We start from the raw sequence: 13,175 nt of genomic DNA, 5'->3' as shown, positions 1-13,175 counted from the left end.
ATGCTAAAGGGCCTGTGAACAAGAGTCTGTCTTCGACTTTACTGATAAGCAGTGAATTTGCTCCAATTTTCAATTCCATTATATTTTCAATTTCTCTTGATACAGGGTATAAATTTTGCTTGTAGGGTATCATTAAGCTTTATAGCTTGACTCCAAGAAAAGTTGAAGATATGAAGAAATTGAAGTTTGAAGTAAATCTACTGCTTATCAGTATAAACTTACCAAACAAAATTTCACAATCTTTGTCCTGTGTCATCAGTGATCACTGTACAGCACTATTTCTCAATCTCAGTATTCTTGACATTTTGGGCTAGCTAATTCTTTGTTGTGAGGGACTGTCCTAGGAACTGCAGGATGTACAGCCTCCCTGGCCTCTACCCACTAGATGCTAGTTACATTCCCCCTCCCAGTTATCACAACCAAAAATGTCTCCAAACACTCTCAAACGTCCTCTTGGGGGCAAAATTACCTCTGCCTGAGAGCCACTGATGTCCAGGAACACATAACATACTCACTAGGGTTCTTGTATTACGACTTAAAAAGAAATTAGGTTCAAGTCTGTCTCTACTGCTTACTAGCCACACAATCTTTAGCAAATCGCTTAACCTCTCATTTATTATACTGCAATACAACTATTTACCCCACCTATTTCAGAGTTGCTATGAGAAAGTATTGATATAAATATGTGAATCTGCTATGTTAACTGTAAAAGGTTATAATAGACAGTATTATTAGTGACACAGATCAAGAGCATCTTACAAATATTAAAGTCTGAACTAGCAAGCACTCTGGAAGAGTGGACATTACTGTTACTGTCTACTGTTATATCATCATTATTAATTAAGCCTAGTTTATCTTAAATAGGCATTTTTATTTATATATGTGTCAGGAGACAAAAATTCTAAGACTTCATATACTTAATCAGCTCCATACAAAAAAAAAAAAAAGGAGGGTCTTCATGTGTAAAATATGATGAACAGTAGCATTAAATCATACCAGTGGCATTAACCATAAAGATTTATATTATGGAATCATGGAAGTATAAGAAAAAGCAAAAAAATAAATACAAGGATAAATAAGCTGTTTTGCACCAAAGAACAATTTACTACTATTCACAAGTAATTAAGTGCAAAAAGAAATCACTATTTTAAAAATTTAATCATCCAAAAGAAATATTACATATACATATATATGTGCACTAAGATCTATTTTTTAGATATTTATTGAGCACTATTCTAGGAGTTATACACATTAATCTACATTTAATCCTCACAGGAGACTATCAAGCAGACACTATAATATCTCCATTTTATGAGGTAATTGAGGTATAAAGGTTGAGTAACCTCTCCAAGGTCACACATCTAATAATGCAGAACTGGGATTCAAGAATCCAGCATCAATGCTCAACTTCCAAACTATTCTACCTCCACAAGAACATTCACAGCAGCAATGTTTGCAAGAGGAAAAAGCTGAAACAACCTTTAACTTCCTCTTCCACTGCTGGATCCCCATGTCTGAGAGGCAAGCCCAGCTGAGGAAGGGGAGAAACTTACATATAAATGAAGTCTGGAGCAATAGACAGGTCTCCACATTTTAACTACTGAAATGAAACTGAAGTGACCTGAGGACTCAACCTGTACAAAGCTAGGGAAACAGTAAGTCCAAGAAGAGTTTTAAATAATCAGTAAGAGAAAAAAGTTATTTTCTGACTACACCCTTTAAACCCCAATGCAATGATTACACATCCATTAAATAAACCTAGTAAAATTGCCAAGGTCTATGATCAATTTAAATTGGAACTCGGATGGGTGATTTTCTCCAGCAAAGAGGAAGCAAGTAACACTCTAGATGAAGTATTGGGGAGTGAGAAGGAATACCTAATTCATCTCCTAGCATAGAGAAGAAGGAATCAGCTTTGACTCAAGCTAAGGAGAGAACTGAAGAACCAAGAGCATGTGCTAAGAAGCAACTGGATGATGGGCAGTCAGGCCTGAGGGAGCTGGTGGGATAAAAAGTGGGGACATTACAGAATCAATGGATAAGTCTCGGTAGGTCAGAAAACTATAGTAGTGAACTTGAAAAACAGAATAGGTGAAGGTCGGCAAAGGGTAGAATAGAACATTTAGCATCAAGATTTCAAAAGTGGTATTGTTTCTCCTAACAGCAATGACCAGGGTCCAGCCTGTGATCAGAGATGTATACTGCTGAAGGGGAGTGAAGGAAATGGTCACTGCAGAAAAAGAGGCCAAGGAATTAAGAGACCAAAGTTTCTGAAAGAGTACCAAAAGAAGAAGGGCTTAAATTTATAACTAAGAACTCCAACCATCAACGAGTGAGAGAGATATTACATAACTGGGGAAGATTAGAGAATTGAACCTCAAAGGATGAAGAATTTAGCTGGAAAGGGAGTGTTAACGGTCTAGATGAAACAGCACAGAGCAAGGACCACATCCACTTGTCTCCTAGTGCTTCAGCATGTGGGATATAACAGGGAAAGAGCTGCCACACCACTGAAGAAGGCTTTCAGGAAGGTGGTTTGTATCCTCAGGGAAGTCCCGTTTCAGATAAAGCAAGAAGGTAAACATTCTAAAAACAGGCTGATGGATGATACAGAGGAGCTTCCTGATCATAGAGGAGGAAGTCTAGAGAGCAGAAAGGCAGAAAGTCTTGGAAATGATGGGGGGAGACCTAGATCAGAAATGGCAATATACTGAGTAATAACTGCATGAGAATCTACAAGATAAAAAATGACAGCAGAGAACTCCACAGTCACTGAGGCAAAGACAGTGCTGCGAAGCCTGGTTTAATTATCAGTGTCAGGGTCTGACAAGTCTTACTGTTTTACTCCTGAAAGCTTCCTCAAGTTTGTTTCCTCAGACTTCCTTCAGTGTAAACTGTAAATCCCTAAAGCTTCGCTACATGTTATAGCTGTGTTCAGTGTGTACACATGTCTGTAAGTGCATAGGAAAGAAGCTTGGAAGAATTCACTCTAAACTGTTAACCATGATTATCTCTGGTGAAGGATTCAGAATTTAGGAGAAAGGGGAGAAGGGCAGGTGAAAAGAATTTTTACTTCTTTTTAAATGAAAATACTACTTTTGTAATATTTAAAACAAACAAGAAAGTTTTAAACTACCTTTCGCTCCAAGGTTTTGTGGTTGATTTTTTTTAATTTGTGCTTTCTATTTTTAAAAAACTTTTTAAATCACCCCAGGATTAAAGACAAGGCAAAGAAAGTATCCTGATGGAGCTAACTAGTAAACTTTTCAGATTTAAATGTAAGTACCTATTACCTACAGCAAAGGTCTTTCTCTCTTAAATTTAAAACTAAAATATTAGGGAATTATAAACATAGGCAAGGAAAAATAAAACACTACAAGCTTTGAAAAGAATGACAAAGAGACCAAATGACCAACTGATCTGAAAATCTCCTACCATCACAATATGGCAGTGAGCTAAATACTGATGTTAATTCCACATTTTAGAGAGAATCTAAACATCTTGACTATGGGCACAAGAGGGAGCAATTTAGCTTTGTACCTATAATTCATTCACAGAAACTCAGAAATAACTGTCCTTATTCAGAGAAAATTAACACCATTCTACTTTCAAACATGATTTCTCCTGGTAGCTATTAATAATCTAATAGCAGTCAAAGAAATCTTGGGAAGGGCAGAACAAATAGCCTCTGGAGAAAGCTTCTATGCTTTAAAAACAGCTTATAAATATAATAGTGTCAGTGGTTTAAAAATAATGTCAACTCTACAACTGCCTTACCCCAAAAATAAATATATAAAAGGCTGAATTTCAAAAGGTAGTGGGTTACTTAAAAGTGTATAGGCATAAATAGTTTAGAACTTAATATTCTTAAATTTATACCAAACACTATCCCAAGGTAATAAAATTCCTATAGGAACCACAGTTTTAATAAAGTTTGTAACCCTTAGTAATCTATACTTTCAAAAGAAAAAAGGTATAGTACAATTAAATGGCAAAAATTCAATTTTTCTATATTTTAGAATGAAAGTGAACTATAGAGAATAAAATTTATCTTTAGGAAAATATCCATTCTTGAACTAGGATATTCTAAAGCAGACTTCAAAAAGATTAAAGAGCTAAATATGAATGGTAAGAGTAATAGAGGACTATATAAGCAAAATTCAAGATGCACAAATTAGAAGGAAAAAAACTGATTTGACTATAAGAGAAGTAAAGATTTCTATTAAGGGCATTCAGGACAAAGTTAATACAGGTGATACATAAGGAGAAGGTATTTTCAAAGTCTAAAACTAACAAGGCCTAATATTTAAAATATACAAGAAACCCTTAAAAAAACAAGAAAAAAGATGGAAATCCCAGTGGAAAATCAGATAAAATATATAATTAAAATTTATAAAAAAAGAAATGATCAAACTTATCAGAGAAATGTCAATTAAAAGACATCACTTCACACCTGCTGGTCTGATAAAAATTATAAAGCTGGATGAAAAGGGAAGTAAGGATGTAGAAGCCCCGGTGGGAATATACAAATTAAAAGAGCCATCAAATTTTATATTTGTATATCCTGTACTTTAGTGATTCTGCTCCTAGATGCATATAGTCAAGAAATACTTGCTTCCATAAGTGTTCAACCCAGCTTTGCTGGAGTAGCAAAGAGTTGAGGACAAGCTATATATCCATCTACTATGGAAACAGATAATAAAATGTGCTGGATGCACCCTACAGAGCGTAGCGATCAGTGGTAACAAATAATATGAATACACAGCAACAAGGACAAATCTTAAAAAGTGTCAAGAAACAGAAGAAAACAGCACTATAACATTCGTGCAAATTTAAAGTATCTGCCTACAAACAACATAACATTTTATAAGAAAACATACATTACATGTACATTTATGAAGAACATACATTAGAAAAACACCTATGGGGAAGTATAACATTATGATATATATATTTGGTCTTCTTCACTGTCCCCGACACATCTCTAAAACCCTTGTAATTTCATATATAAGGGCCATATAGGCATCTTTTATTATATATTGTTTGTCCCCAGTTCCAGAAATACCTCCATAACTATAAAAGAGAAATGGCTATCTTATGTTATCCATATAACAAGTTCATTTCAACCACATCCGAGTTTATGTTAATGATTTTTGGAAAGCCCCTACCTAAACTAAGGGTGGGAATTCATTGTCAGGGGAACCAATAATATGATTGGAGGGTTAGAAATATCAGCCCCACCCTCAGATCTCAGGGAAGAGGAGACACGTTGGAGACTGAGCTCAATCACCGATGGTCACAATTTCATCAGTCATGCCTATGTAATAAGTCCTCAGTGAAAAAACAAAATATGAGAGTTCAAACTGCTTCTGGATTAGAGGTGTGGAGAGAATAGTGCACTCAGAGAGGGCATGGAAGCACTTCACCCCTTCCCACATAATTTGCCCTAAGCATCTTTTCAATCAGCTGATCCTGAGTTTATATCCTTTTCTAATAAACCAGGAACCTAATAAGTAAAATGTTTTCCTGAGTTCTGTGAGCCACTCTAGCAAACTAATCAACACAAGAAAAAAAAGGGAGTCTCTTATCTACAGCTGTTTGGTCAGAAGCACAGTAACAACAGGGACCTGCAACTGGCATCTAAAGTTGAGAGGTGGGGGATGGGAGGGCAGTCTTAAGGACTGAACCCTTAACCTATGGGATCTGATGCTATCTACAGGTGAACGGTGTTGGAAATGAATTAAATCATAAGGACAACCAGCTGGCACTGAAAAATTACTAGATGTGTGGAATACTCACATATCTAGTGTCAGAAAAGATGTAGTGTTGTAGTTTTGCTCAGGAGACACAAAGGAGAAGTACAGTTTTTCTGTAGAAGAGAGGAAATTTTTTAAAAGGAAATAAACAACCTAAGTCTTATACCAACCTAAAATAATGGGCTGTGAACTAAAGAATATAATTCAGTCCTGTAGGCTTGAGATCTCACAAAAGCATATGAGATATGAATTAAACTCACTATGCACCGACATTTTCTCAAAACAAAAATCTATTCCAAGACCATAATTTATACAATATAATTCCTAGGTATTTAATTCTGTAAGTTGCTGGTTAATTTTAACCCCTAAAATTGAAAATTCACCCCAATCATCTTGAGTGATTTAAACTAAGTTGAGGGGCACACTTTTAATCCCATAAATTTGTGTTATAAATATATTCTTAAAGAAAATTCATCATAATATTGAAAGGAAAACCTATTTCTTCACACTAAAGGAACTTAAAATCAATTTCACTCCTGAAATATCCTTGGTGATGAACTTTGGTTGCTGATATATGTGATAAACAGTTGGTGCTGGCAAAACTGGACAGCTACATGTAAGAGAATGAAACTGGATCATTGTCTAACCCTATACACAAAAGTAAATTCAAGATGGATCAAAGACCTGAATGTAAGTCATGAAACCATAAAACTCTTAGAAAAAACATAGGCAAAAATCTCTTGGACATAAACATGAGCGACTTCTTCATGAACATATCTCCCCGGGCAAGGGAAACAAAAGCAACGACTTATATCAAGCTGAAAAGCTTCTGTACAGCAAAGGACACCATCAATAGAACAAAAAGGTACCCTAATGCAATAAAGGGTTGACATCCAAAATATATAAAAAGCTCACACACCTCAACAAACAAAAAGCAAATAATCCAATTAAAAAATGGGCAGAGGAGATGAACAGTTTTCCAGAGAAGAAATTCAGATGGTCAACAGACACATGAAAAGATGCTCCACATCGCTAGTCATAAGAGAAATGCAAATTAAAACCACAATGAGATATCACCTCACACCAGTAAGCATTGCCATCATCCAAAAGACAAACAACAACAAATGTTAGTAAGGTTGTGGAGAAAGGGGAACCCTCCTACACTGCTGCTGGGAATGTAAATTAGTCCAACCATTGTGGAAAGCAGTATGGAGGTTCCTCAAAAAGCTCAAAATAGAAATACCATTTGACCTGGGAATTCCACTTCTAGAAATTTACCCGAAGAATGCAGCAGCCCAGTTTGAAAAGGACAGATGCATCCCTATGTTTATCACAGCACTATTTACAATAGCCAAGAAATGGAAGCAACCTAAGTGTCCATCAGTAGATGAATGGATAAAGAAGATATCTTTATCCATCTTCTGGATAAAGAAGATATACACAATGGAATATTATTCAGCCATAAGAAGAAAACAAATCCTACCATTTGCAACAACATGGATGGAGCTAGAGGGTACTATGCTCAGTGAAATAAGCCAGGCGGAGAAAGACAAGTACCAAATGATTTCATTCATATGTGGAGTATAAGAGCAAAGAAAAACTGAAGGAACAAAACAGCAGCAGAATCACAGAAACCAAGAATGGACTAACAGTTACCAAAGGGAAAGGGACTGGGGAGTATAGGTGGGAAGGGAGGGATAAGGGCAGGGAAAAAGAAAGGGGGCATTACGATTAGAATGTATAGTGTGTGGGGGGGGCATGGGGAGGGCTGTGCAACACAGAGAAGACAAGTAGTGATTCTACAGCATCTTTTTATGCTGATGGACAGTGACTGTAACGTGGTTTGTAGGGGGGACTTGGTGAAGGGGGGAGCGTAGTAAACATAATGTTTCTCATGTAATTGTAGATTAATGATACCAAAAAAAAAATTATTAACAATTAGAAGTTGAACTGTCTTTAAATTCCCTTAGAATTCACTAAAGAATGGAGGCAACCAAAGACTGAGAGAGCTATCTAACTATTCCTGAGGACCTACCAGACTCAGTAAGGTGTACTGCTGAGGGCACCTGCCAGATGTCCTAAACCCTCTTCTACACAGTATGCCTTTCCCTAATCCAAAAACTGCCCAATACCCTTCCTACTTTTCCAACTGTCCCATCCTTACCTAGTCTGTATGGCAAACTTCTACCCTTTCTCCAGCTGAACTCCAGCTAAAATGTCATCTCATTCAGGAAGCCTATCCTGTCCATCCTCTTCTCCCAAAGAAATAACACTTCCTTCCTTTGTTCTAACTTTGCACCTTATACTTGTTTCTACTATTCCATTCATCATATATATCACAGTTTGTTCACATATCTGTCTCCCCTATTAGACTGTGAATAAGTTCCTTAGATGCACAGATGGTGCCTTCTTTTTGGATCCCCAGTACCCAAAACAGTGCCAAGCTCCACAGGAAGCTCTCAAATATTTACTGAAAACATGAATACCTGAAGCAAAAAAAGTCACCAGACCTTAAATGAATCTAAAAGGCCTACCTGTAAAAATCCACTGGTTGCCCTCGTCAACTCCCAATTTTTTTCTTGGCCTTACATGTTAGAAAAATTACTGAAGATTTTTTATTTTTTAAAAATAAGAAACAAAATTAATTAGAGATGGAATGAATAATTTAATATAGGATGCGAAAGACATGACAGAATCACCCATTGGGAGAGTCATTAATGGAATTGAGTCTCCAAGAACCTCCTTCTCTATAGCACCCTATGCCAAAACAGTCTCTGGACTGACGGGAAGGTGTAAGTCTAGTACTGCCTGACAGGGAGGGATACAAGTTGAACAACCTTTTCAGACCTTTCTTTAACCCTAAATCCCCCCAACTGTTAAGGTACAAAGGAACTGGCTTCAATCCAGTGATAAGTACCACATGACATATGAATTATTGACCCAGTTAGCCAACCCTCAGTGTGACAGGCTAGGCAGAAAGTGAACTCCAAAGTTAATCATGCCTGTGGTAGGCGGAATGAGAATAACAGCTCCCCAAAGATGTCCACATCCTAATCTACAGAACTTGTAAATATGTTACATTATATGGCAAAAGGGACTTTGCAGATGCAATTAAACTAAAGATTTTGAGATGAGATTATCCTGGAATACCTGGGGGGCTCAATGCAATCACAAGGGCCCTTATAAGAGGGAAGCAAGAGTCAGAGGAGATGTGGTAACAGAAGCAAAGGGCAGAGAGAGAGAAAGAGAGAAATCTGAAGATGCTACGTGCTGCCTGCTTTGAAACTGGAGGAAGAGATCCTGAGTCAAGGAATGCAAGCCAACTCCAGAAGCTGGAAAATGCCAGGAAAAGGATTCTCCCTCGAGCCTCCGGAAGGAACTCAACCCTGCTTATACCTGAATTTTAGCCCAGTAAGAACTACTTTGGACTTCTGACTCCAAAACTGTAAGATAATAAATTTGTGTTTTAAACCACCAGATTTTTGGTAACTTGTTACTGCAGCAATAAGAAACTAATAGAATGGTTAAGGACTATCTCCGTGGCCAGCAACACAGGTCATCATTAACTTACCGACTAAGAAGAAATGATCTCGAACAGCTTCTGCTGCTAACACAGACTTCCCACAACCTGCCATTCCATATATGGTGACCCATCCCGGTTCACCATTCAGTCTCCTGAGCTTCTGCTGAATTGCATCCACCAGCTTCTTCCTAGTAACAAAAACCACTGGCCTCTGTGGCACTCCACCTTCACATAGGACAGTCCTTACTGAAATTCAAAACAGAACACGTATGAATGAACAGAACTTTGAAATGGTTACTCAAGTAATAGCATAAGAAACAAAGAGAGCAAGACTAGGCTTTAGCCTCAGAATTTATACTAGAAGTAAGAAAATGGAGGTAGCATATTAACTTCAACTTTCTGATTTCTCAGAACACCCAGAACAAAAGAAAACATACACCCTTCTACATGACAATAAACGATGGATCTATCTGTCCTTACTTAATCCTATTCCTCCCTGACTCTCTCTTTTTCTCACATCGAAGACTGGGAAGGAAAGTGTAAAGATAAGAATATAGAAATCCTTCAAGAACATAGATTTCAAAAGATTCTTATTCCTTCCTATGCATGACCTTGATAAGCACAGAACTGGGAAAAAGCTTAAATAAAGGCCTATAAGTTGTCTAATTATCTGTAAGAATTAGGGTATGTATATTACCTCAGCAGTAGATAGTTTATTAGGCAAGAAGAAAATGTGAGAGTTAACATAGATGCAGATAAAAATATTTAAACTGGAAAACAACAATTATTTTTTTGCGACTGATCAGCTCTTGAGCAGACTCCATCCATAGTTAAGACAAAACTGCACCAATGTAGCAGAGGATATAATTGATACAAACCATATGAAGTTATTCCACCACCAGAATCTTTGCCATTGTTAGAAGAGACAACAGGAATACCACCATGGAGAAGGGCAGCGAGATCTTTATACCCTTCATGTAGTAGAGCATTGTAGAATGATATATAGGCAGAATTATCTTTTTTAAGTATCAGATTAATTAGCACAGCTGCTCGTTGCTGAGTGGGCTAAAAAAAATAAATAAATAGTTTAGTATACTAAACATATATGTATATGTATAAACATATACCAAGAATACATTTGGGATACAAATTAGTGGAAGTTAGTGCAAGTTCTGAAATAAATTCTAAAAATGTTTAAGAAAGCATAAACTGCCTCAGAGACCTTTACCTCATTTCTTACTTTTTCCTCTTCTGATATTGTTAAACCTCCATCGCTAATCATGTAATCCATGATGTAGGATGTTTTGATGTCCTTTTCCAGGGCTTTTCTGTGTTGAAGTAAACAATTTCGAGCTTTTGCATCCATCCTCCTCAAATTTTTCTCTCTCTAAGCCGTTAATCATGAGCTACAAGCAAAAAATCAAAATATTCATCAGGCCAGTAACATAAAAATATGTATAACCTCACTAGCAGTCAGGAGATGTAAAGAAAGTAAGATTTTTTTCCAGAGGCTTTTAAAAGTAGACAGAACACAATGCTTTCAAAGGTGTAAGAAAACAGATGTTCTTATATACTACTTGAGGAGACTACAAAATGGATGAACTTTCCTGGAAGGCAATATGATAAGTCACAGAGATGTCTGACATTAAGTATTCTTTTTAACCCAGAAATCCACATCTAGGAGTTCATCTCAAGGAGACATTCACATATGTATGCAAAAATATTCAAAGAAAGAGTTAATAGTGTTTAGGTTAAAAAAATATGAGAACCTAAATGCTCATCATTCTGAGTAGAGATTTTAAAAATTAGAGTATGTCTACAAAATGGAATATTATACAGCCATTTAAAATAAAATATCTCCATGTACTGACATGGAAAGATGCTTGTGACTCATTGCTGATAGAATTATGATCCCATATACAGCACAAAATATGTGTTGGTATCCCATAAATACAGAGAGATATGTTTAAAAGTTTGTCCAACAAAATGTTTGGATTATTTCCAAATAGAAAGATTTTGGGATTTTTTCCCCCTTTACTTTTTTGTACTTTTCTATACTGCCTTAATTTTTTCGATAACACATTATCATTTTTATAATAAAAACTTCTTTTAAGTTAAAATTTTATAAACAGTGATCATACTTAAGTCCTAATGTTGAGGACCTTCCTGTTTTCTTCATCCAATATGAAACTAGAACATTGTTGGCATGAATTTGCATTCTCACTCAAGATGGAGTTATTCAACTCTAGGTCTTCAGTGGTAAACTCATATGCTCACCATGCCAATGTTTCAGCTAAGCTGCTAACAAACAGAAAATACCCTACAATTTCTTGGATTAGGGAGACACAAAGAATAATATTCTTTACAATATAATACTCTTAAGTTTCTACCAACTTTATTTCAAATATAATGCAAATTTTTCCATGGACATAAGGCCCGGATCAGTACATTTGCAAGTTTTTAAAACATTAACAGAACTTTAGTCAATACATTACAGTGCCTAAATGTGTTAACTTATTCATTCAATAAATATTTGATTTGAGCCCCTCCTATGAGCCAGGTCCTGCCTCTACAGAGAAAATTCAATCATATCCCTTTAAAAATTCACAAACTAGTGGGAGAGAAAAATTAAAAGGTAATTAGAACGTGATGTCCTAAGTTCAAAAAGAGATAAATGCAAGTAATTTAGAGTGCACAGAAAAGCAATCATCTTTCAGCTCAATAGTGACTACATATTTTTAAACGGCCGCTAAATGTGCCACTTGAAAACACATGGAAGTACACATTTGCCTATGATAGTCAAGGTTCACAAAATCCCTAGTACTAGCATCAAAGTGATAAAAGAAAAGTTAACGATTCGGACCAATGATATTGTATTTCTTAAGTTTTAATAAAGTTTTATGATGTCAATTTAAACATAAAACGTCTATTAATTTTTAGCAATAAAATTAGATTTGCGAAAATAAAACCGAATTTTTTATGTTATCTCCAACAGCTAAGCAAATGGACACTGGCAATCTCAAACTAATACCCAACCTTACCTAGCCCTGTTAAAACTACGTAAATTTTAAACGTTTTAAAGCTGTGCATAAATTGAAATATGCCGAACAAATTCTCAGTATCCTACCTTTTGTAACCACAAACGTAGTCAAGACTCTTCACAGATATAAAATAGAAAGTAAAGAGCAATTTCATCCAGGAAAACGACTACTTCCTCTTAAGATAATTTCTCTTCCTGGCACAAAAGCGGGATGGTTATCAATTATTCCTCGTCTCAGAATTGAGTCCCAGAAATAGGCTATTGAGCATCCAAAATACCCGGCTGGAGGAGAAAAGCGAGGCGCAAACTTAACCGAACATTTCGCACCAAAGTCTCACCGAGAGGAGCAGCCCTGCAGCGACAGACTAAGAAACCCAGACGGAGAGCCACGGGCGCCTCCCAAGGGAGCGCAGGGCTCCGGGCACAGCCCCGGGACACGTCTGGGCCTCCAGGTGCCTTACCTGGGCCTCAGCAGCTCCGGGCGGAGTAGGTGTCACCCCCGCGGGCGGACCTCACAGTCTCGGGGCGCAGAGGTGCGGCCCGGCCGTCGGGCGACCCCAATCCAGACACAAAGGAAGGAGGGCCGCTTGGACTGCTCCTTCCCCGGCGGGCTCTGCACCCCGGCGCGAGCCCAGCGCCACTCCGGGGCTGCCCCCCCTACAAGACCTCGCGAGCCGCTGGCCGCCCGCACTCCTCACCGCCGGCTCCCGCAGCCGCTCGGTCCGGGAATAAAGCTTCCGCGTTCACCCGACACCTCCGCCTCTCCGCCTCACACCCGGGTAGCAGTCAAACCCGCGGGCCCGCCTAGCCTGGACGGCGCGCGCACGCGCACGCAAATAAACACACCCCGAGCCCC

General features: G+C 37.6%; 1 protein-coding gene across 10 annotated transcripts in view; it reads right to left on the bottom strand.

The window, feature by feature from the left end:
- The window catches only part of APAF1 (apoptotic peptidase activating factor 1), an 80,423-nt gene extending 67,325 nt beyond the window's left edge, over positions 1-13,098 (bottom strand). For 4 of the 10 annotated variants that reach the window (XR_001855539.3, XR_005062591.2, XR_005062592.2 and 1 more), the window contains exons 1-4: positions 12,781-13,094; positions 10,508-10,685; positions 10,158-10,344; positions 9,328-9,525 (exon numbers count right to left, since the gene is read on the bottom strand). Coding sequence is in view for 6 of the 10 variants with exons in the window: in XM_037023085.2 (XP_036878980.2) it covers positions 9,328-9,525; positions 10,158-10,344; positions 10,508-10,645 (523 nt within the window). In the remaining 4 variants the exon portion in view is untranslated. Of the gene's footprint in view, positions 1-9,327; positions 9,526-10,157; positions 10,345-10,507; positions 10,686-12,406; positions 12,602-12,780 lie in introns of those variants that run through there. The other 6 variants (XR_012121532.1, XM_073213665.1, XM_017675623.3 and 3 more) reach the window with 4 other exon arrangements.
- Between the last annotated feature and the right edge of the window lie 77 nt (positions 13,099-13,175).

Source organism: Manis javanica, chromosome 10 (assembly GCF_040802235.1).
Source record: "Manis javanica isolate MJ-LG chromosome 10, MJ_LKY, whole genome shotgun sequence".
NCBI classification, from domain to species: Eukaryota; Metazoa; Chordata; class Mammalia; order Pholidota; family Manidae; genus Manis; species Manis javanica.
This window is presented reverse-complemented; position numbering and strand designations above follow the sequence as displayed.